The sequence below is a fragment of the Cheilinus undulatus genome, linkage group 8, assembly GCF_018320785.1.
Source record: "Cheilinus undulatus linkage group 8, ASM1832078v1, whole genome shotgun sequence".
Taxonomy (NCBI): Eukaryota; Metazoa; Chordata; class Actinopteri; order Labriformes; family Labridae; genus Cheilinus; species Cheilinus undulatus.
Window position 1 is genome coordinate 16,296,506 of NC_054872.1, and position 24,345 is coordinate 16,320,850.

Below are 24,345 nucleotides of genomic sequence, written 5' to 3' on the forward strand. Positions count from 1 at the left end.
ACAAAAGTATCTCTAAAAACCTTGATGTTCATGTGTCCACGGTAAGACAGACTGTCTACAAATGGACAAAGTTCAGCACTGTTGCTACTCTCCCTAGGCGTGGTCATCCTGTAAAGATGACTGCACAGCGCAGAATGCTCAATAAGGTTAAGAAGAATTCTAGAGTGTCAGCTAAAGACTTACAGAAGTCTCTGGCACATGCTAACATTTGTGTTGGCAAATCTACAATAAGTAAAACATTAAACAAGTATGGAGTTCATGGGAGGACACCACGGAGGAAGCCAAAAAAACCATTGCTGCACGTTTGAAGTTTGCAAAAGAGCACCTGGATGTTCCACAGCACTACTGGCAAAATATTCGGTGGACAGATGAAACCAAAATTGAGTTCTTTGGAAGGAACACACAACGCTATGTGTGGAGAAAAAAAGGCACAGCACACCAACATCAAAACCTCATCCCAAGTGTGAAATATGGTGGTGGGGCCATCATGGTTTGGGGCTGCTTTGCTGCTTCAGGGCCTGGACGAATTGCTGTCATTGACGGAAAAATTAATTTCCAAGTTTATCAAGACATTTTGCAGGAAAACTTAAGACCATCTGTCCGCCAACTGAAGCTCAACAGAGGATGGGTGATGCAACAGGACAATGACCCAAAGCATAGAAGTAAATCAACAACAGAATAGCTTCAACAGAAGAAAACATGCCTTCTGGAGTGGCCCAGTCAGAGTCCTGACCTCAACCCAATTGAGCTGCTGTGGCATTACCTCAAGAGAGCGATTCACGCCAGACATCTCAAGAATATTGCTGAACTGAAACAGTTTTGTAAAGAGGAATGGTCCAAAGTTCCTCTTGACCGTTGTGTAGGTCTGATCTGCAACTACAGGAAACGTTTGGTTGAGGTTATTGCTGCCAAAGGAGGGTCAACCAGTTATTAAATCCAAAGGTTCACATACTTTTTCCTCCCTGCACTGTGAATGTTGATATGTTTTGTTCAATAAAAACATGAAAACATATCATTTTTTGTGCAGTGTTAGTTCAAGCAGACTGTTTGTCTATTGTTGTGACTTAGATGAAGATCAGAACACATTTTATGACCAATTTATGCAGAAATCCAAGAAATCCCAAAGGGTTATTCTTGCAACTGCATATATATATTCTCATTAAGAAAGAGTAGGGAAAAATGAGGAATCGTCTATGAAATGCATGACTTGTGTGGCCGACTTGGACAGTTACGGGCAGCGGTGGAATTTGAGGCTCTATGGTGTACCTGAAGCTGAAAAAGAAAAGTGTGTACAGAGGTTATCAGTGTTTGTCAGAAAGTGCTACCATGCGAGATGGAAAACAGTGTTGCCAACTCCTCAGTAAGGAAAGTAGCTATTGGCTGTCCTAAAAGTCTTAAATGAGATAAACAGGATGCATGCAGTGATGCATGAGCTGCAGGGGGAGAAAAAAAAGCTAATATAAATATCTGTGCATCAGTAAGCAAAATGAATTAGATAAATAAAGCAGCCAGCCCCTTATGAAGACATTTGGTGAAGCTTCAGAAACAGACTGTACATCAAGATAGCCAAAAGAGATCCAAGCCTATATCTAGAGCTCCCTCTGCTGGCTGGCTGCAGTGCAGGTCATAAGCCACACGTCCACCATTATAACAAAGAGGACAAAAGTTAAATAGACTATGAATCTGTCAAATGAATCAGCATTTATATTTATGCTGATACAGTTTATGTCCAATTAAGTTAATAAGCAGAGTAGAGGAAGAAAGGGAAAGAGAGTTTGACAAAAAAAAAAAAAAAAAAACATGGGTAAATGAAATATAAGGCTTCATTCAGTTGCAGTTGTGCCACCTGATCAGTGGTTGCTCCACCTGACATTTACACTAACTGTAAATTAAACAGGCAAATAGTTTGACAAGTTACTTTTATTCTTGTTAGACAGTGGACACATCATTTAAGTAAAATTTAGCTTTTAATGTACCACCTGACACTGAAAGTAAAACTGTAATTATTAAAAAATATGTATGTAATGCCTCATTTACCTAATTAGAGACAAACTTAATGTTTTTAGAGCTTTAAATAACATTATTTATTTGATATATTTAGGGAAGAGTATCAAAATCCAGTAATGACATGGTACAGGTCCGAATCACAACACAGATACTTCATTTCAATACCCCATCACCCCAAATGAGAGGCAAGAAGTTCATTTGTGTGATTTATGTGTTAAAATGCACCAATTTCCCTTTCTTATCCCATGTTCTACTACCATCTTATAAAGACACTTCAGTGAATCATTAATGATACCCTGACAGCTTTTATTCCACTAATGACTTTCAGCACACTTTTTTCTCAAGTGTATTGACTCATGCACCATTTAGGCACCATTTTAGAAATATTCATTCAGCACTGGTATCAACAAAAACCAAAATGATACCCAACTTTACATATATTGAAACTTAATGCAGTTTCACTTTATTTTATTTTTATTTAACCAGATAAAGACCCTTAGTGATCGAGATCTCTTTTACAAGGGTGACCTGGCCAAGAGGTCAGCAGCGCACGTTGCAATAAAAAAAAACATTTCAGAGACAGATTCCAAGAATAAGTTAAAACAAACAATAATTTGGAAAGTGCACGGGTAATTGCAGATAAAGTGCTGGAAAATGACTCAGTGACAATTTTTAAACACAGGCACTGGTCCATGGTGTCACCATGTCTGGAAGGAAAGACTTCAACTGAAATGAGTTCAGACGGTTTCCAATCAGTCTGGAGAGTATTCCATGCAGCAAAACTGAATCCTTTTCTCCCCAATTCAGTCCTGATGTGAAGAACAGTCACTGTGCAGCACTTTGGTAAACGTAATGTTTTGTGAAATGTGCTATATAAATAAATTGGATTGAACAAGTAGATGAACAATGTCAGAGCGCAAGGCATAATGGCTTTTAGTTCTTTGAAGAGTAATTGTCTTTATGTCATCTTAAACTGTTTTCAACAGTGTTAGTAATCCGTTCATTTAATTGGATGGTTGTGACAGTTGACATTTTTATAGTTTGAGATGCAAAATATCAAAGTAAATGTATTTTAAAAATAAACTGAAAATTTATCCAAAGTAGCTTTCATAGGAAAAAATGATATGTACCATGAACTGATTTTTTTAAAATGGAAATAATAGATTTTAGGCACAAAAATATGCACGTCATGCCATTGACCTAAATTCAGCCAGAAGACTTTCCATCTACTTGAGTTTTTGCTCCAAAGAAAATGCAAGACTCTGCTCTGCTGTGGACTGTACTGACCTAAGATATGTTAGTCCTTCATCTAATAGTTATGTACTTTGGTTAGTGGAAGAGGCATGGTGTCAGTTCCTCCTGTGCCTGTTTGGCTGCACATTTCATTACCAGCAAAATATTCCAGTTTACACTGTAGACATCTTAGCATCACTTTATACCACAGAATGAGATGGATGCACCCTGTCCACATTAATATACGTTCAGTGATTTTAACTTGTGTTGATGAAACGTAACTTTTATTCCCAGTTGATAAGTGAAAAAGTTAAAGAATAAATTGAATTATTAGTTGATGTTTTCTACAAGGCTTTATAGGACAAAATAAACAGGAAATGATAATAAACCAAGACACCATGAGGTTTTTCAGCTTTTATTTCTTTATCTCTTTACTCTTAAGCAAAGTTACAGTAGCTCTGCCTCTCAGCTGCCTCCGTCCACTGATGAGTAAGCCTTTAAAACACACCAACAGGGAGATGGATACAGTAGATACCATGGTAATGAGCCATAACGACACATCTAAAGTGGCAGAGGGAGGTGAAGAGGGGGCACACGGACACAATTACTGTCACCAAGCGATCATCTCGTTTTAAAAGGAAAAACTGATTAACTCCGAACACTCGAACACACTTGCTGCTGCCTACATATACTGTAGTAGAGCTAAGGGCTGTGATGCTATAACTCGGCTATGGGAGGGGACTGTGTGTAAAAGACAGGGGAGGGGAGGGGGGTGGTCCCTTTCCTGACTTCCTTTCAGGACAGGAAGTGTCTACTCCTTGGAGTGCATGTACAGCAGCAGGTCAGCGACACGGTGGCTGTAGCCAAACTCGTTGTCATACCTGGAGAGAAGGACATGAAAGAACCAAGATTAGTGATTTTATATTCCTCTTTAGATTGCCATGGCTTCTTATTTAAATACTGAAAAACAGATGAGAAAACTCACCAGGAAATGAGCTTGACAAAGTTATCGTTGAGGGAGATTCCAGCACCAGCATCAAAGATGGAGGAGTGGGTGTCACCGATGAAGTCAGAGGACACAACCTGAACGACACAAACAGCACAAGTCAAGACATCCAGAAGTTAGAGATACAGCCAAGGCTAAAGAATAATCTTTTAAAACTTACACACAGCTTTATAATTCATGTGTATGCCCAGTGTCTGACTATGCCCTGGTGTTTGGGGGTCCCAGGAGCATCAGAGTTCTAATTCTGTACATTACAGAGCAATTCGGGCCTTCTTGGGAGTTCATAAATCCACATCAGTCCTGGCTATAAGTGGAGATATGGGATGGGAGCCTCCAAAAATCAGACACAAATGTGAAATGCTGCAGCTCTGGAATAGGCTTGTAAGGATGCCTGATAAGAGACTCACTTAAAAGATTTTTAATTGGGATGTTTCTCATTGTCATCCCTGGGTCAAGGAACTGAAAACTGTCTTTAGAGCTAATAACATCTCATTCATTTTTCAAAATAAGTTACTATCTGACATTCAGGACATTAAGAGTTCTGTTTACTAAGTACAGACAAAAATGGTCTGTCGATATATGGTGTAAACTGAAACTACGAACGTACTGTCTTATGTAGTTAATGTTGAATAGTAATGATGTAGAGTCTTATGTGAAATATAACCTCAACAGAAGACAGAGATCATCATGTGCACAGTTGCACTCAAGAACTTTAATCCTAGCCATAGAGACTGTCAGGTTTAATGCCATTCCAGAGGAGAACAGAGTGTGTTCGTTGTGTAACTTTGGGGAAACTGAAAATGAGATTCATTTTCTGTGTTACTGTCCAATTTATGATGACTTAAGGGATTTACTTTTTAGGAAAATGTCCTTGATTAATGCTGACTTTTTCTGGTTTGCTGACTATGAAAAACTTGAGTTCTTTTTAAGAAAAGGAACCTTTGCTATAGCAGATTTTATCGGCAAAGCCTGGGAGAAAAGGCAGAGTGTTCTGTTTACTACTGAGCTGGGAAAAGATCACGCTGTTTTGTACTTTTTATGAGCTTATCTTTTATAAAACACTACAGTTGTATTTCTGGTGTCTCAAAAACTCATGAGGGTTGGGCAATTTTTGTGCATGACACATAAATAAAGTACAGTCAATCAATCAAATAAGTCTTGAGTTTCATGTTATACATCATCTCATTATGCTGCTTGTTAAAACAAAGTGTTCGGTAAAACATGGTGGCTGGTAGATTTTTGAATCCACTAACCAAAATGGCAGGTTAATTTCCAACCCTGATGCATGGAGTCTCAAACAGAGATGGGAGAGTAGGGTTGTAAATAGCAGACGCTGGGAGTTGAATCAGGGGCTGCTGCTCTCAGGGCTGTGGCCATGTGCCATGAGGTTTAACCACCAAGCAAAACCAGTGTGATAATCTGTTATGTCTTTCCGATTTCAAATTTTAATTCCACCATTAACCTCCTTCCTTCTCCTCACCCTGTCCTTGCTAACTCCTAAAAATCAACGTTTCCCATCTTTCTCAGCAGCTCTGGTTCTGGAAGTGCATTTTTCCATTCAAATCTTTCATAGACATTTTGCAGAATTCATGTATCAGCACTTCTACAAAAGCTAACCAGCTAATAACATACTTTAAAACTTTGAAGACTTTAAGTCTTTGAAACGTTTTTTTCGGTGCAAAAGCACTCTGGAATGGGTGAAAGGAACCTTTTTCCTTTTCCCCCAAGACTGTGCACTTTTTTTTTCACCAGGATAAGGGAAATATATACATATATACAATGTTGGAACATACTGTTGTTTGCATTTATATATATCTTCATTCTACAGCCGCAGGATGGCCATCATCAACAGCTGACAGCCATTGTTTGTGAGTTTGGTAGACATTTTTGTTGTTACAGGACACCACATTAATCAAAGGTGCTGCTGTGACACCTTAGGAATGTGAGTATTGTAGTATTTTTGGCTGAAATTGTGAATAAACCATGTTTTCCTTAAAATAAGGTTATTATTTTATCAATTTGTGTCTTTTACAGGAGCATATTGGTTTACATTCATGTAGCCTGTGGTTAGTCTAACATGGATATTTTCAACAATATGTCTAATAATCAGATCTGCTATGTAGAAAAGGAATTTTTACTTCTGGAAACATGCTTTTGAGTTTTGTGATAGCAATATTTGAATATCTTTATTTTAACTGGTGTGTTACCTGGTCCTCAGTGTAACCTAGCACTCCCTTCATTGGCCCGTGTGCGGCCTTCTTGCAGGCCTCCTTGATTTCAGCGTAGGATGCAGGCTTGGAGAGACGGCATGTTAGGTCCACCACTGACACGTCAGCCACAGGCACCCTGAACGCCATGCCAGTCAGCTTCCTACAGTATTGAGGTGGACAAAAGAGATAAGTTAAACATATGTCACGCTGGGTCTTTGGTGTTTCTTAACCTCCTAGCCACAGTAAGAGCAGGTCTGATAATCAAGGTAGTAACTAATGCAGCTCTTCTCACCCGTTGAGTTCAGGGATGACTTTGCCTACAGCCTTGGCGGCACCAGTTGAGGCTGGGATGATGTTCTGGTGAGCACCGCGACCATCACGCCAGGCCTTGGCACTGGGCCCATCCACTGTCTTCTGGGTGGCGGTGTAAGCATGGACTGTGGTCTGTAGAGAAGAGATGATATAAACTCTAAATATTATGAAAAAGCTTTTAGAACAAGAGTAATCAAACTTTGGAGATTCAATTTAGGTATTGTGAGTCAAATACAGCAGTTTTACAGTGACTCACCATGAGAGCCTCCTCAATGCCAAAGTTATCATGGATGACTTTAGCCAGGGGGGCCAGGCAGTTGGTGGTGCAGGAGGCATTGCTTTAAACCAGAACACAATCATTACAAACAGACTTTACTCCACTGAGTGTATGCAAGAATATGATGGCATCTCTCCTCCATTTAAATCTGAAAACAGTTAAAAATTATAGGTGAAAGTTCTTTACCTGACGATGTTCATGGAAGAGGGGTCGTATTTGTCCTCGTTAACTCCCATGACAAACATGGGGGCATCGGGTGAGGGGGCGGACACAACCACACGTTGAGCTCCTCCCTGGATGTGCGCCTGTTGTGGAAAAAAGAGGTTAATAGAACAGGCAGAAAAACTGGATTGTCTGGCATTTGTCATTGTTTATATGTTTACATACAGAGGCCTTCTCCACACTGAGGAAGACTCCAGTGGACTCCACAACGTACTTAGCTCCAGCATTGCCCCAGGGGATTTCTGCAGGCTTCATGCTAGAGCCAGAGAAAGAACACTGTCAGTCTAAAAGGCTTAAGTATTATAAGACAGCAGAGTGAGAAGCAATCATACAATGAGGAGGGAGTGAACTGTATGTTCTGTGCTTTTATAGTTGTGTGCATTACACATTTGCATGACTACATACTTATAGTACTACATACATATAGAGATTCACAAAACATCACTCTTCACCTTTCACTTCAGGAACTTTTCTGGATGACAGAAAATAAAAGTAAAGTCTGGGACACACTGAAAGATCTTGAAAATCTTAACTGATTTCGAACATCTTGTTATGTGGTGTGCAATGCAAAAACCAACACAACACACCACACTGTATTGGACACTCTTGACACACACACTTGAAGTCTCTTGGTTCTGCTCCACTTTGTTTCAATTTGACTGTGGTATGTTTTAAAGGTAATATTACAAACACACATGTTGTTGCCACAAACTGCTGGTCCTCCATTTCTGATGTCCATTTAACTTTATGCTTCGTGTTAACTGTTTTCACCATGGCTGTGTTTGTTGTGCTCCCTCCTTATGTTATCTTCTTCCCTGAATGGCTATAGTTTCTGATTGTCTTCTTAGCAAATTAGAGAGTAACATCACTCTTAACACAGCTAAAACTACACAAGCTCATCTTTAGAACTATCTGATAATCCAGCCTCTGCTAGTCTTGGTTGGAAGAGGGGAATAAGGCCCAAAATCTGCCTATCTTTTTGTGTACCTTTTAGGGTGAAACACGAATCAGTGCTCAGTTGGTGTTTTCTCTGCAAAGAGGAGGTCCGTGAGTCAATGGACTACAAAAACAGTGAGTACAATGACTGGAGGAGCAGCTGCATGAATGATGCCTAATGCAGCAGAAAGCTTCATTTCTTTCACTGGATTTTCACACAAAACCCATCCATGCTGTTACTAAGTTTAACTCTATATTTGAACCAGTTAAAAAACAAATGGGGACCACTCTGAATCAAATAAATTTAGCTAACATCTGTCTCTCTTGGGTGACACTGCATTATGTGACTCTACAGCAAGTAGCTGGCCTGTTTTTAACCTCACTTTATCTTGTTGCCTTTGGTTAACATCAACACTAACACCTGTTGACCCTGTCTTTTGGGCACTCAAACCGCTAAACTTCATCATCACTTACCACTGGAAAACGGAGATTTCTTGACCATCGACTATGAGCTTGCCGCCTTCTGTGCAGACGTCACTGCGGCAACGGCCATGGGTGGAGTCATACTTGAACATGTAGACCTGTAAAATAAGAGGTGGGGGGCTTGAATAGACATGATGATTCTGGTTGTATCATCACAACGCTTAAACTATTACTTAGTTAACACTATGGTGACCATGGACTCTCTGATGGCTTTAAAACCAAATGACAAATGAAATCAGTAAAACTTTACAAAACCATCATCTATTAATACATTTTACTGCCCTTTAGTTTAGTTTAGTACCTTTTCCCACTAAAATTATATTTAACAATTTATAGTGCATTCAAAACTTCTCACCATATACTGTAAGTCAATGAAGGGGTCGTTGATGGCCACGACCTTAATGCCTTTTTGGAGGCAAGCCCTCAAGACAAGACGGCCAATACGACCGAAGCTGTGGAGCAGAGATGAGAGAGACAAAGAAACACATTCATAAAAGTTGTTTCATAAATTTGGGGGAAATTCCTCAGGATGCTGAGCCACTCCTGGGACCTAACATTACTCCTGTAACAAGGCTTTAAATCTCTATCAAATCTCATCACATGCAGTACCAATGAAATCCCTGTTCTTCATCACTGTGGTGAACAGAACTGAGAATGTACCCACTTCCTCACATGGACATATAACATATATTAGGGGTTAGGGGCACAGGATATTGGATTTGGCAAAATCAGACACACTGACAATTACAAATATATTTTAGCCCATGCCAATATTAATATATGTACATCTGTCATTCAGACCTTAAATTTTAGTCCTTGAAACGCACTTTAAAGTTGAAGGAATGATGAAGAAAAAAGATAAAGTCCATATAGGCCAATATTTACAGCCAATAAAGGTCTATATCTACAGCTGATATAGACCAATATTTACAGCCAATAAATGTTTATATTTACAGCTATGGACCAATATTTACAGCTGATATAGGCCAATATTAACAGCTGATATGGACCAATATTTACAGCTGATATAGACCAATATTTACAGCCAATAAAGGTTTATATTTACAGCTGATATAGACCAATATTAACAGCCAATAAAGGTTTATATTTACAGCTGATATGGATCAATATTTACAGCTGATATAGGCCAATATTTACAGCCAATAAAGGTTTATATTTACGGCTGATATGGACCAATATTTACAGCTGATATGGACCAATATTTACAGCTGATATAGGCCAATATTTACAGCTGATATGGACCAATATTTACAGCTGATATAGACCAATATTTACAGCTGATATGGACCAATATTTACAGCTGATATGGACCAATATTTACAGCTGATATAGACCACTATTTACAGCTGATATGGACCAATATTTACAGCTGATATGGACCAATATTTACAGCTGATATAGACCAATATTTACAGCTGATATGGACCAATATTTACAGCTGATATGGACCAATATTTACAGCCAATATAGACCAATTTACAGCTGATATAGACCCATATTTACAGCCAATAAAGGTTTATATTTACAGCTGATGTAGACCAATATCATCTGATGCACAGATGATTCAGACGATAAAAGCTTATATATGATATAAGCTTATATACAGCTGATGTAGGCTGAAATTCATAGTTCATATATCAGTTGTGAATCTTAGCAGATATTTCAAAACATCTGCAATTTTGTGAATCCTATTATGGGTGGTTTTTATTAAACATTACACAAATTTTTAACCCATGCAAATTTATTTGATCCCGTTTTCATAAATTTTGACTTTTTCCACTGATAATATATCCCAATCCCCAGAAAGAAATATGAACCACTGTGTTTACATTTAAAGATAAACTCACCCATTGATTCCAACACAGAGGTCTGACATGTCTGCTGCTTGAGTGGGACTGAGTTATCTGGAAGAAAAAGAAAAACATAAAAACCACTGTTAGAGAAGCTAAAGCTACTAAATGATGACAGTTAGGGGTTGAATAATTATCAACCACACAAATCATCAGGGCCATATCTGGCATTTGGTCGATTATCTGTATCAGTTTTTCATTTTACAAATCGCGGACAAAATTCATTTAAAAATGTGAAACTTTGGCTCCACTGCAAATTTTTTCTTCCCAGAAATTCTTAAATCAACGGCAATTAAAATATTCTAAGTGTTTGGAAGCCCTGGTTAATCTGTTGCAACCTATAAATAAAGGCAAAAATGCTGTGTTGAGATATCATTACAGGACATATACAGACAGTATTGTATACTATTTCTCATATCATATGATGAGCTGCCCCAAATTTCCCACCACTACTTGTAACTGGTATTCAGCCGACCAGCTTCTGTGCTATTCCCCCGTTGTCCTTGCTGGTTTTCAACCTAACTGGTTTTCTGAGACCTTTATGTGCAGTTTAAAGTGTGTTGATGAAAATGTCCAACTCCTTTGGATCATATATTGTGTCTTATCTTATCTTATCTTATCAGCATTTGATTGTAAAATTTAAGATAACCCACACCTCACTTTGCATGTACAATTACGTGTTTAAAAGAGCTCTGAGGAACATGTTTGAACATCTACTTCTTGTGAAATTTCTTCTGCAGCATCTGTGAGATCTTTGGCAGTTCTACAATATCATGAACGATAAGTGACAGCCTGACTGAGACAAGGAGTGTGACGCATTAACAGTCCAGGCTGAAACTGAACACCTAAGTGGTACAACTCCCCGATACGTTTTTAATGTTACTTTCATGGGTATGTTACTGTTGAATATAATAATGTTTAGTGTGCTTATGCTGCAGGAGTAAGCAGGTTTTATATAATGCAGGGACATATTTAGAATACAATGGGATAAGCAGAGAGAGAGAGCGTGGTAAGTATGCAACTAGACAGAGACTTGTCTGCATGAACAGAGAGGAAGCCTGGCTTTGAATCAACTATGTGACCTCCTTTTCCCTGGGTTCCTGCTCCTTTTCAAACTGAAAGCCCATTACACTGCCTGCTTCTCTTCTCCGCCTTCTTTTTCCACCAATCAAATCCTTTCTCTTTTCCTTCTCCTGTCCCCCCCATCTTCTCCCTGACTCCACCTGCTCCTCTCCTTTGCTCTATCGTAGATGAGAAATTTACTGCATTAAAGATGTTCTGTGTGGATTAGGTAACCATGTTTTAGGCTGACCAGCCACTTCCTGTGTACGCGTGCGTGCTTGAGTAAAAGTAATTAACACTGATTGTCCTTGAGACTGGTTGGTTGTCATATTAGACTACAGTAATCTCATAATCTGGTTTGTGTATGTGTGCGTCTTATAGTGAGTGTAAATGAGTGTGACTCAGCGGGGGGGCATATAGGGCAGGCTGCTGATCTGTAGAAATGCATTATGGGAGGACTGTAAATAGACAAAGAGTTACAAGATTAAGACAAATCAGCTCAGTCATCCCCTCACATACAAACACACAGTTTGACAGAAATGTAGAATAATGTAACCTTTTTAATTTGTTATTTACTGATAAAAGATGATCTCTCTTGAACTGGTCAATAAGAATAAATCTGTCAATCAGTCTGCCTAAGTTTTTTCTAATGTTTCTGCTTGTATTGGTTTTCTAGGTTTGGAGCATTTTTATCTGTGTGTATTTGTCGCTTTAAGGCTAGGGCAGACATGTTTGTGTCCTTCTGCTGGTATCTTTAATACAAGGTCACCTACACCGTATGCTGTTTTCATATTTCCTCTATACTTTTTGTTCCCACCTTTATCTTTTGTGATTCCACAAAACTCTGCCATCACCCTCTCTTTCCTCTCTTTGAAACTTTCCTTCCAGCTTTTGTATTGTCCACAGTTTGTCTAAGCCATTAGCTTTTGCTCTCTACACTCTCCATTTTCTCTAAACAGTGTGGTTGCCCTTGGTTTTCAGTGAAATGGCTGCTCTGCTGACAAATGATACTGTTTAGTAAACACAGGGTGTTACCAGTATGCTGCTTCACTAAAGTAAACCACTAAACAGGACTGGAGCACAAATTTGGAGGTTCAAATCGGAGCCTAGCAGATTTCACAGAGACTTGATTAGTAGAAATTCTGGTTTGAGTCATGGTTGAATAAAATAAAGACACAATTATTTGCTTCCAGCTTTGTATGAATAATTCATCGTTAATTTTTTTTTTCTCTTCTAAGAAAATACATCAACTTTACAAAGAAACTTGCCACTGTGTTTCTTAAATGTCGTTTAATAGTTAATTCTAGCCAACATACCCAAGCCCATGAGTGATACTGATGGGGAAATGAACGCTTATGGCAGTGATCATCAACTGGCAGCTCGACGGCCACATCAGACCCCCACATCTTCCTATCTGGCCCCCAGAACACCATTAAATTCATAAATATGCAGAGGAAAAATATATTGATGTGTATCAGGTATGTTTTTTTATTTAATTCCTTACAGTGATAAAAAAAAAACCTTAACAACTGAGACTGAAAAAATTGTCTGGATAGGTTTAATGTTTGACCCATTTTACAGAAATCCACCTGTCAGCCATTATTAGCAAATATGATGCATGACAAATAGACACTTTATAGTTTAATCTCGATTGAAACTGTGTTTTTTTTTAACCTAAGGTGTTTTTCTGCCTGAGAATTAAAACTTGTTTTTTAAACCAATCAGGACACGGCGTATAAGCATTAAAATCAGTGATGGAGAGCATAACAGCTCCAGAATAACTCAGTCAACCCATTGTGGCTGGCTATGGTTAAGTGACTGATCTGGCTTTTACAGGCTAAAAATGGCAAAACTTTTAAAGAAAACATTTTAAAGCATGTTGATTAGAGCAAAATGTCTATTTGTTTTAGTTTAGCTGAAAGTTCGCCCCCAAAACATCTATCAAGGAAAAGCTGGCCCTTAGACAAATGTAGTTGATGACTCCTGGCTTACAATGTACACTGTGGGTGTCAGGCCGCAGTTCATATATTGAAGATGTAACACTCAGTACATCCGTTCCAAGAATGGACTTGCATTAGCGAGCTCCATGATGAGGTGCCATCCTGCCATGGCAGGAATCAACTCACCCAGGAACAGCCTCACATAACTTAGCACCTGCCTGAAGCTTCACACCAGTGTAGTGACAGCAGCATCACCACATACATGCAGCAGGAGGAGACTCAGACTTCACAGAGCACTGTATTGCATTTCCTTGACAAAGCAGGTACACACTGCCATTGTGATAGAAATATGATATATTGTTCAGTCCTAACATACTATTAACCAAATAAACTCAATGGGGGAAACGAATGAGTCTGTCCAACTTAAGAACTCTTTTATGTGAACCACAGAAGCTGGCTCCCATTTGAGAATAAGTTTCCTTTCTTCCATATTTATTGTTACTCAATGTACCTTTGAACAAATTAGCTGTTCCTAAATGACAAGCCATTATGGACCTTAAAGAGAGACTCCACTGAACTGAGCCAAATGATCTGGATCACGATAAAATGACAGATTTCCCAACACAATGACCAAGGATGGGTGGACCTCAGGTGTGGAAACATAAGAAAGATCAGAGATTCCAGTGACAAACCATAACTATGACTGAACCGAACTGACTTTACTCCTCCTCCATACCTGCTGCTGTTTGTCTGTGAGATTTTTTAATCTGTTTTCCTGAACCTGCCATCACTTTCTGGACACAACAGTGGCTTAAGACTGCTTTTTCACAGTTTGAAAGGGTAGCAAAATCATAAACAGCACAAAACTTTGCCATTGTCATAGCACTTCTCTCTGCAGAAACCACTTCCTGATCCCATTTGGATTTCTTCGATATAACATGACGGCATCGGCAAACAGCCTCTTCCTTTGGAGACTTTAATGAGGGGAATGTGCATTAGTGTCTGAGTCAGTATGGTTATATCATGCACTTGGCAATTCCTGTCTCTGTTCCTGTCGCCAAGCAACGGTTCTTGGTAAACTAGGGAAATGTTGATTTCTGGTTGATTTAAAATAAAATCACTGGTGAAGAATGGTGCATAGTTTGTGTTAAGTTAGTTGATGTCTGCTTTAACCGTAATAACCATGGTGCATCTGTGTCAACGTCCAAATGTAAGCTGCCTTTAAGAAATCTTATTAAAAAGCCAAAACACCTCATGAGTCATCGCCAGGAATTAAATCAAGTCTGTTTAGGACTATCAGGCTCTGCATAGCAACACTGCTCACCTTTCTAATATGGTTTATTATAAGGTATGGTCTAGTATACCTTTTTCGCAATAAAAGCAATATTTCTGACCTGTAACAGTTTTGTAACATCTATGCTGCCTAAGTTATAGTTCAGTTGCATTTTTATTACTTATTTGTTTAGATTTTCATGTGCGGTAAGTGGCTAATTAAGAAGTAAAATATTGATTGTCATGCTGACAGCTTGTCTTTCTTCACAAACACAGTGGTGTGTCTTGACGGTAGACCAATCAGCCCTGGTCTGCTCCTCAGCGCACACTCTGTGACAGCTCACACAAAAACACACCACACTAACAAAGGCAGTACTGTGCAGAGCAGAGAGGAGATGCATGTTGTTTGACTGCAGCTTTCAGTCTGCTGACTCTCATTTAAAGGAAGGGTTAGACAGACGCTGGGGAGACGTATGAAGTGTAGCAAGGCCACTTTGATATTTTCTACAGTCACTAACTTCTGCTAATAAATTGATCTTGTTTCTAGAAAGGACTAAACTGTAAAGTCAAGTACTTAGAGCTCTTTCCTTAGGTTGCTATCCTTGTTATTAATGGGAAAACACCTGTGCACAGGCTTTCTAAAGCTACATCTGCTTACAGTAAACAAGAACAGCATTACTCCTCTTTGCTACAATAACAGGAGCTAAACATATGAATTGGATTTCAGAGATTAGACAACACCATTCAAAGTCAATCACTTGACAAGGATGATGCAACCATCTCCTCTGATTGGTCAGACAAAGGGAAAACCAGCCAATCAGAGAGGCGCTGTAGAATCCAAATTAATAAGGACACATATCCAGACCCCATAGCTAGATTAGTCGACCTATCTCTCTGTCTGTCCATCCATTTTTACTCTTTTGGTTCTGTGGGTATCATATCCTCCTTTCCTACCAAACAAAACCATCATTTAAATTCAACACCCTCCCTACAGCTCCCTGTTAGCCTGTCCTTGCCACTCTTTGTCTGCCCCCTCATTCAGCACAAGCCCACCTTCTCCCCAAGCTCTGTGACCCATTTTCATCTCACAAGCCCAGACGCGGGATTGGGGGGGGGGGGGCTGTGTGTGCCCTGGGGAAAAGATGACTCAAAACCAGACAACCAGAAAAGGACAAAAGACAACAGGCTGCATCAGGTGGTTGAACCTCAAAACGGACAGAAAATCTGCCAGGGCACTGAAACGGCAAAGGAGGCGAGACATGGCTGGAGGACAAGAGAGAGAATGACAAAGCATTTCAGTTCTGTCAACACCTCCTTAGATGTCAAGCACGGACACACAAACATGGCTTCATCTCCTCCCTCTAATATGTCAGCACTCTCTGAGGGGAGCTTTGAGGACAGTGTGTGCACCCTGTTCATTTTCTGCAGCTACAAACCCTTATATGGGTCTGAACAACGACGACATTAATCCTTAGAGTATGGTTCATCTCTGCAGCAGGAAAATATTAAACATGCTGTCAGGACTTCATAAACTATTTCATGCATAACCCACACTTTGAGTGATTACTAGGGCAACCTGTATGGATGTACAGTACCAATTGTTTTTTAAGTTAAAGAGAAAAATTAATATTTAAAAACAACTTATATGAATCAGTGATGACAGGATATCTATTTACTGTAACTCAAACACTGTAAGAAGGCTCTCTGTGGTAAAATGCCTCAGCTCATACAAATATTTGCACTAATTAATCTATTTACCATACTAATTACTTATTAAATCTATTTCCTGTACTCAAATGCTGCATGTAATTAATCTATTCACTTCATATGCATGTTTGCACCTTTAAATCTCTTTACTGTCCACTGAGAGCAAAGCTAAAGAGTTAACCTCCTTGTTGCATAAGCATACTTGGCCAATAAAGCTGATTCTGATACACTCAACTCAATATATACTAGGTTCATGGTAGCATTTAGTAACTTTTTTATTCCTTTTTGCAATTTTTTAATTTAAAATGACATAAGAGTGTGGTTTCACAAACACTAGTGATGGGCAAATAATAATTTAAAAAAACCAGCAAATGCAAATTATAGTTGCTTTTGGACTTAATTGCTCTAAAGGTTGAGAATGCTCTAAATAAACAGTCAAAACTAAGCACCGTTTATTCAAGATGAGATCGCAACATTTTGAAGTTGGCTTGTGAGGTGTGGCTAACAGCAGAGCAAGCACAGCAACCCTTATGTGCAGTACATTTTCACTCAAAGCTTTGGTTTAGGGATGCACAGAATGATACTGGTACCGGCTATTATTTACTCAAAAATTATCTGGGACAAGATGTAGTAATACGTATTTACTAATGTGGCACCAGTTGGTGAATAAAGCTCATGCCAAAGTCAGTCAGGACAAAAACCAACACGTTTTTTCCATCAGGAAAAGCTTTCAAGGCTATTTTCTTTTCCTTTAATAAAAAAAAGTCTGTCAAATTCTGATAAAAACTGTCACTAAAACTTCATCTGAACTAATCATTTCACCAGTGGCAGCCATGTTTTACTGGCTTGAAGTACACCTAAACCCCGCCCACAGTTAGTGTAAACTCAGGTCAATCCAGTCGGTACAAGAGTGGAAACAGCTTTTCTGATTAGAAAAGATTTCACTGCAGTTCGTTGCACTTTATAAATAAAGGAATGTTGTTGAGTTCTTGAAAAACAGCCACTATAGCTTTGCCTGAGCTAATTTCTTCCCTGGCAGCAGCCATTGTTTATAGGTCTTCAAAACTAAACCCTACCAGCAGCAACTGCCTTGTTCTCCTGAAAGGACACTGATTGTAGGGATGGGACTGATCTGATCCAATATCAGTATCGGGTCCGATATGGATGTAATTAATAGATCTGATATCTGACTGGCTGCGCTGATCCAATTGACCGATCCAAATCCATCCTACAGTCTGCGGTAGACCATGAACGCACCGCAGTCTAACACGAGACAGTCTGTGTGTAACTGAGCTAGTATTAGTTAGGATGTTTTTAGCGGTATAATTACCTAGTAGATTAAATGTAAATCTATATTTAGAATAGTCAAAACTAGTCTAAAGATGAGATAACACAAAGAAGAGTGGGTGTGACGTTAATCTGATAATGGGCTGCGCTAGCGTTGAAAGCTAGCGCCGCTTGCGCCTTCGTTTCTCTTTGCAGATTAACATCGTGCTTTGATATCTGACCTCTTTTCACTTTGGATGAGTAGTCGTACGTGAGCTTAAACCTCGACAGCCCACATACCACTTTATTTCCATTTACTCCTTTTGAAAACTGTTGCTAACTGCCGTTAGCCACCAACAAGCTACTGGTTGTTGACATCGGGTGAAGGGTCAGAGAGGAAGGCTGCGGCCATTAACTGAAGCTACAGCGGTCTCTAGTGGCAGAAGGTCCGTTACAGTTTAAAAGAGCATTATAGACAGGGATTTCAAGCACATGTTCATAAAAAACTACAGGTAATTAGTTTAACCGACTAGTAAATCAGTGTTTAGTAGCAGTTCAAATAAATTTGTTTGGAATACATTTAAATTCAGTTCATTTTTGTATTTTTTTTTTTGCTTTTTAATAAGAGGAGCTGGGTGGTTTACTACAGCTTCATGTAACCTCACACATAATACCAACAACAACAATAATAATTGTTAAAATATATATATATATATATATATATGTATCAGAATCAGTATCGGCACATATTTCTCGGAATCGGATTGGAACTGAAAAAAAGTGGATTGGTACATCCCTAGCTGATTGTTCCAGTATTTTTTCAGCCCATGCACAAATATTTCAGATTGGAGCTTTGCAAGATGTATTTGCCTGCAGGGGAGACATGTCATCTGAGCAATCCAAAGATCGCGGTCCTTAACTGTTTAGAAATGTTAAGAGTTAGTTTAGCCAAATAGTTATGCAGGTGCTAAAGCCAAAGGACCAACTGTTAAATCACGCTGCTGGTCAATCACCCAAACCCCAGTAAACACTGTTCTTTTATGTTTGGTTGTGTAATATTGATTTTTGCCAATATCTGATATGCCATCATTTCCAAATTCATTGTAGCTGACATGGTTGTTATAATTTAATGCAGTTCAGACCTAAAACTTAAGGCTTTGAAACACACTTTAAAGTTTATAAAATGAGGATTTAAAAAAGAAAAAGACTTCAGCTGACATAGGTCTGTTGGACTGGCCTAAAACTCCACAAACTTGTTTGGACTTATGACCAATATTAACAGCAGATACGACAGTTACTGTATCAATCATTATATCAATTATTATATTAATTATTATATCTTATAATTTCAGTTTATCTGGTTCGTGAAATCATGAAAAATGTATCAGTGGTTGAATGAACTCTCTGACTCTGCCTTTACTTCCCCAGCACCCCACCCCCTTTTGTCTGTCCTTCTTTCAGCTTCTCTTGCCCATTTAACATGCCTCTAGCCCTCTGTCACACCCTGCCTCAGTGTTTTTCCACTGCAGTGCATTGATTGGCTACAGGCCAGACAAACCATCCAATTAGGTAATGTTCTCTTGTCTGGCCCGCCTCTTGGGAATCAAATAAATCAAATATAGGGTACCAGTCTCTTATATGCTCTAATACTATGGATTTACTTCCTTTTTTCTCTGCAACTTTTGAGAACTTTTCCTGGGCTCAACTTTTTTTTTAACTCTACACCTGCTCCCCCCCCTTTATATAGACTCGTCGTGAAGACCGTGTCACTTTGCTGCCCAAACTAGTCAGTTAAATGTCCAACACCATCACATCACTTGTCTGACACATGGGCACACAAGGCCACAGACTGTGAGTCCAGCTCAGCAGGCTGGGTCTCCTGCTGACAGAGACAGACCAATGAGAAGTTTCCATCAGACACTTCACTGGGTGAAATTTACCATTACGCAAAGATCAATTAATTTAAAGTGGTAACTGCTTTTATCCCTCCTGAGATATGTAAGGAATGAATGTAACTTTCAGGGCATTGTTTGTGCTTGCAATCATGCACAGCTACCACATGAATTATTAAAGGCTGTGTCGTATCAAACTGCAGAGGGCTCAATAGGGGAGAGAGGTAATACCAGACCACACAAACAGTGCCTAGAGCCCTACTGTTTGAGTTTGTCAGCAGTCAAATGACAGATATCCTTCCTGAGGCTCTGTCTGTCATTCACCTCCTCTCTGCTCTCAAAACTACAGTTACAGCACTGCAGTTTTATGCTGTTTGCAGCCCTTTTCTTATAATGCTATGCAAACACCTGCACCTTTAAACAGCCACGTCATTATACTTTTTGAAGTCTTTTACATCTTAGTAGTGTCATCCTCTCCTGCTGTGGGGTTTATTTCCTTTAAGGGGTGACTGTTGGGTGCTGAGTCACTCCTGAGTTCCTGTCTGCCACACTTCCTGGAGAAGATGGCTGCTTAAAAAGTCAGCTGCAGAGCAAATCCAAAGGGGCACACGCTTTCCTCTGCCTTGAAACAAAACCTCTTAAGTTGTCAAGAATGTTTGATAGTTCCATGCTTTACAATAATGCATATTTTTAAATTATACACATTTTTGACAGCATCAGCAAGCATGAAAGCTTTAGAATAAAAAACGTAACATTTTTGGTCATGTTTGACCGAGAGCTGCCATGAAGAAAAGAAAGAAAACACTCTTGATTGCACAAATGTGAAACACTGCCAAAGTGTTGTTGAAATTCAGACAGTTTGCCTGAATTTTTGTTAACGAAGAACAAGAAAATATCCAACATTGGTCACCTATGACTTCAGTTTTCCATGCTATGGTGTTGAAATAACTCAGTATAATTTGATTTTTAATGGAATTTCTAAAAAGTGCACATATCTAATATCTTGACAGTCCTAAATCACACTACTGTCAAGTGAGAAACTTGTGATAAAGTGGAAAAATACCAGAACAAATGACTCAAGACTGTGGAATTAGTCACATGAAAAAAATTCCCTTTTGGTACAAGTGACTGCTCACGGGTAGTGTAAGTGTTCACCTAAAGTGTAAGTAGAGTAGCAGTTCTTTCATAGTAGAAATGACTAGCCTGTCTGGGCTGTCAAAGTCTCTTTTAATGCTTTAACTCACCTGACTGTGGTTTGTTAAGCTGGAATCCCATGTCCTATGTATTGCTAATGTGCTCTAGCTAATCCCATTGACTATTATCTTACTCCTTAGACAGCAAAGGTGAACGTGCTGCTTTAACAGCCGCTGACATTTACATTCCAGACATCTGGCTGACACCTTAATCTACAAGAGCTAAATAAATACCAAGAAAATCATGAGTGACATAGCAGGATAACTCACTTCATTTAAGGTAAGGAATTATTTGGGCCTGTGATAAAAGAAAATAATAATTATACTTAAAAGGCAATATTTTAGACAGGTACAAGCCTGTGTAGACTAACTGTCAATGCATTCATAAAAGTGCTTTATTATAGCAAATTTACCATGCATTTCCTGCCATATATAATATATTAACTATAAAGGATATATTAGTGAGTCTAAAATTGTTATTAGCTATAGCTATTATAGCTATAGCTATTATATTGTGATTTGGAGCATGTATAAATTTGTGGTTATGGGACACATATATGCCTAGCATCCTTTTGGCAGCATTAGGCCTTTTACACATGACCCTCAGTCACCTATGGATGGAAAAAGGGGTGTGACTTCCCATTCATGACTACGACATGAATGGGGAGTTTTAATCATACAAGATGTTTGGTACAGAAGTTGGGTACTGCTGGTCAGCATCACTACAACAGCTCTAGGCCTGCTGTGACCTTCCTCTGATGGAAGAATGACCTTCAGCAGAGACTAGGCCAGACTTAGCTGCACTTTCATGTGCCACACCTACATGAAATGAATGGAAGTGGCTGTGAAAAGACACAAGCAGCTGCTACAATAATAATGCAGTTATATGTTCCATGTTGTAACTGTTATTAACTATTACCAAGTGAGGTGATTAGAAACATAAGGATTGCCATTTTCTGCATAATGTATGACTGTGGCATCTGTATATTACAGTTGCATATTTTTGACGGACCAGTTTCTGATTTTGAAAGGATGTTAAAATTCCTGCCCCATTTTAAAGCTCGACTTGTTACATTTATCGGTTTATAAACTTGTGCCCTACATTTGGAGTATATCTGATTGCTAGATTTAATGGGAAATGAGCAACTATCATGACCTAGTCTCACTTCAAAAGAGCAGGCCTCTTTGCAAACCGCATCAACAGGTCTGTCGAGTCTGGAGTCAAACTGCGGCAGAATCATGCGACACCACACTGTCTCTGTGTCCTTCAAACGCAGCACAGGAACACTTCACAGCACCACGGTGTCATCTATCGACATTTACAAAAAGGCCAGACTACACATTTTAACCGTGTCGGTTGTTGCATCACAGCATCCTCTGCTTCCCGTCATAACGAGACTAGAACTCATCTCTGTAATCTGTGGCGTAACGACCACAGACTTCATCATGAAGGCCAGGGGCGGCACGTAGCTTCACCTCCGTTCAGCTTCACGTACTCATAATCCTCGTAGAATAACGGCGTCATTGCCGCTCAGCACACTATGTACAACAGCGTGAATACAGCCAGGGTTTCATGTTAAATCTATTTCTTTCTGACCTCTATCTGCAGGGACTATTATGAAGCATTTTATCATGATAAAAACGCTGGAATAGATTTTCTAAAGGGTTACATAACACGGAGACTAATCCACTTCCGCAAAGATGCAGCAATGGGAGCCTCCAATGTCACGTCACCCGTACAGATGAATGAACTGCACAGTATCAGTGGACCTTATCTATTTAGCGCGTATTTTCTTAGACTAAAACGCTGTTTATACTTCAATCCCAACAGTTTTGGTGGCTACATGATCCACTGATAGTCTCTGGGAGAAGCATTACACAACGACCAGCTTCTCTCCGGACTGCAAGGCCACGGCCGCATCCCCTCCCATCCTCGTCTGTATCCACATGCGTCACTAAAGCGTGCACGCTGTACACCCCCCATTCAAATGTATTGAGCTAAATGAGCTATAGGATGAGCTACTCTTTCATCTGCTCATCTTTGATACGTGCCCTTGTACGTTAAATGGATACGAGGCTGGTTGAATTAAAGTATAGAACATTGTCTACATGAGGTAACGTCAGAGCATGGTTACAGACTTCCGCTTATCTAACGGTTTTCACCTACGGCTTGAAAAGCGAAAATGTAACGGTAAGGATGACATAATGCGATGAATGAAGCTGCTATTGCTAACTTTTAAAATCAAAGTTGATGTCTCACAGGCATACACTTGTACAACGTCTAATAAACGCATACTCTGAACTATTCTGAAGTCTTGTAAACATATTTAAAGTGTTCAATTAGACTATTTTTCTACTGTGTGTTAACTAGAGGTTACAACGGCCTCTCTAAACTGAAGGGTAAATCGGTTTTTGCAGCTTACCTCTCCGTAGATGCTGCTTGGGTCTGTGTGCGCAGGCTTCACAGCCCCCTTCCGCTTTTATACCAGACACGTGCCTCAGGGAGCCCGGTCGCCCTGGTGACGTGACGTCATGTCATCCTCTGCTGCCGGGATCCATTCGGAACGAGGGACTGGTCACGGCCTCTGTAACCACAGGGATGAAACAGTCTGGTTTACGTCTTTTTTTTAATATGTATTTAATACACACAGGAGCTGATTTGATCATTGAATGTAGTGTTCATCACTAAAGACGAAGACAAACAGTGAGGAAAATCAGAGATTTATGAAACATTGATAGGAAGTAGTGAGGGGAATGATTAAGCAGTTTGTTTCATTTCCACCATTAGAGTTTGTCACGTGTAGGTGGTGAAAAACAGAGGAAACGTTGCCTCATACATAGACAGCCTTGCCTTAAAAACAGAAAACTTGAGGCTTAATAGCACGTTGGATAATTATAGCCTAAACCGTCCTCTGTCTAAACCCCATTGCTCCCCATTGCATGCTCCTATAGGGCATTGGTAGACATCCACTGTGCATCGACCTGAAAAGGACTGCAGACTGGCTACCCTATGGATTCAGTGCTTGTGTTTTTGTGCAGGCTACCCATATGGATGCCGCAACGTTATGTAAGACATCATGAAACTAACATGTCACGATCTTATGGAACGGCTGCTCTGCTGAGGTGGATGCACTTTGCATCTAGCATATACACGATGAAGTAGATACCAATGTAATAACACTACGTTAACAAAACATATACCAACGTATGCTAAAACTCCTCTCTTTACTTCAGAGCACGTGCTCGACTGAGATCGAGGCTACGTGAGGCAGGATGCGTACAGTGCATGGGAAATTCCTGCAGTGCAGTGCAAAAAGGAAGAGTCATTGACCGACAGAGATGCACACATGCTGCCATCTCAAATTTCGTCATCTCTGATTGGTGCTTCATTTCCGCATTATCAGGCAAGAGTCTATCTATCTATCTATCTATCTATCTATCTATCTATCTATCTAT

The 24,345-nt window shown here is 39.5% G+C and overlaps 1 protein-coding gene across 1 annotated transcript; it reads right to left on the minus strand.

Annotated features, from left to right (window-relative positions):
* Window positions 1–3,639: 3,639 nt before the first annotated feature.
* gapdhs (glyceraldehyde-3-phosphate dehydrogenase, spermatogenic) lies at window positions 3,640–23,380 on the minus strand. Its single transcript, XM_041792949.1, has 11 exons — window positions 23,313–23,380; window positions 10,555–10,611; window positions 9,042–9,138; window positions 8,678–8,784; window positions 7,433–7,523; window positions 7,232–7,350; window positions 7,025–7,106; window positions 6,749–6,900; window positions 6,454–6,616; window positions 4,226–4,323; window positions 3,640–4,121 (listed from the first exon to the last, which is right to left on the minus strand). Exons 2-11 carry the CDS (start codon window positions 10,581–10,583, stop codon window positions 4,052–4,054), a joined length of 1,008 nt encoding a protein of 335 aa, XP_041648883.1. The 5' UTR covers window positions 10,584–10,611; window positions 23,313–23,380; the 3' UTR covers window positions 3,640–4,051.
* Between the last annotated feature and the right edge of the window lie 965 nt (window positions 23,381–24,345).

Coding starts and splice junctions, on each gene's coding strand:
- gapdhs (XM_041792949.1), bottom strand. CDS start 10,583: ATGTCAGACCTCTGTGTTGGAATCAATGG. Junction 8,785..9,041: donor TCATTGACTTACAGTATATG/GTGAGAAGTTTT, acceptor CTTATTTTACAG/GTCTACATGTTCAAGTATGA. Junction 6,901..7,024: donor GCATTGAGGAGGCTCTCATG/GTGAGTCACTGT, acceptor TCTTCTCTACAG/ACCACAGTCCATGCTTACAC.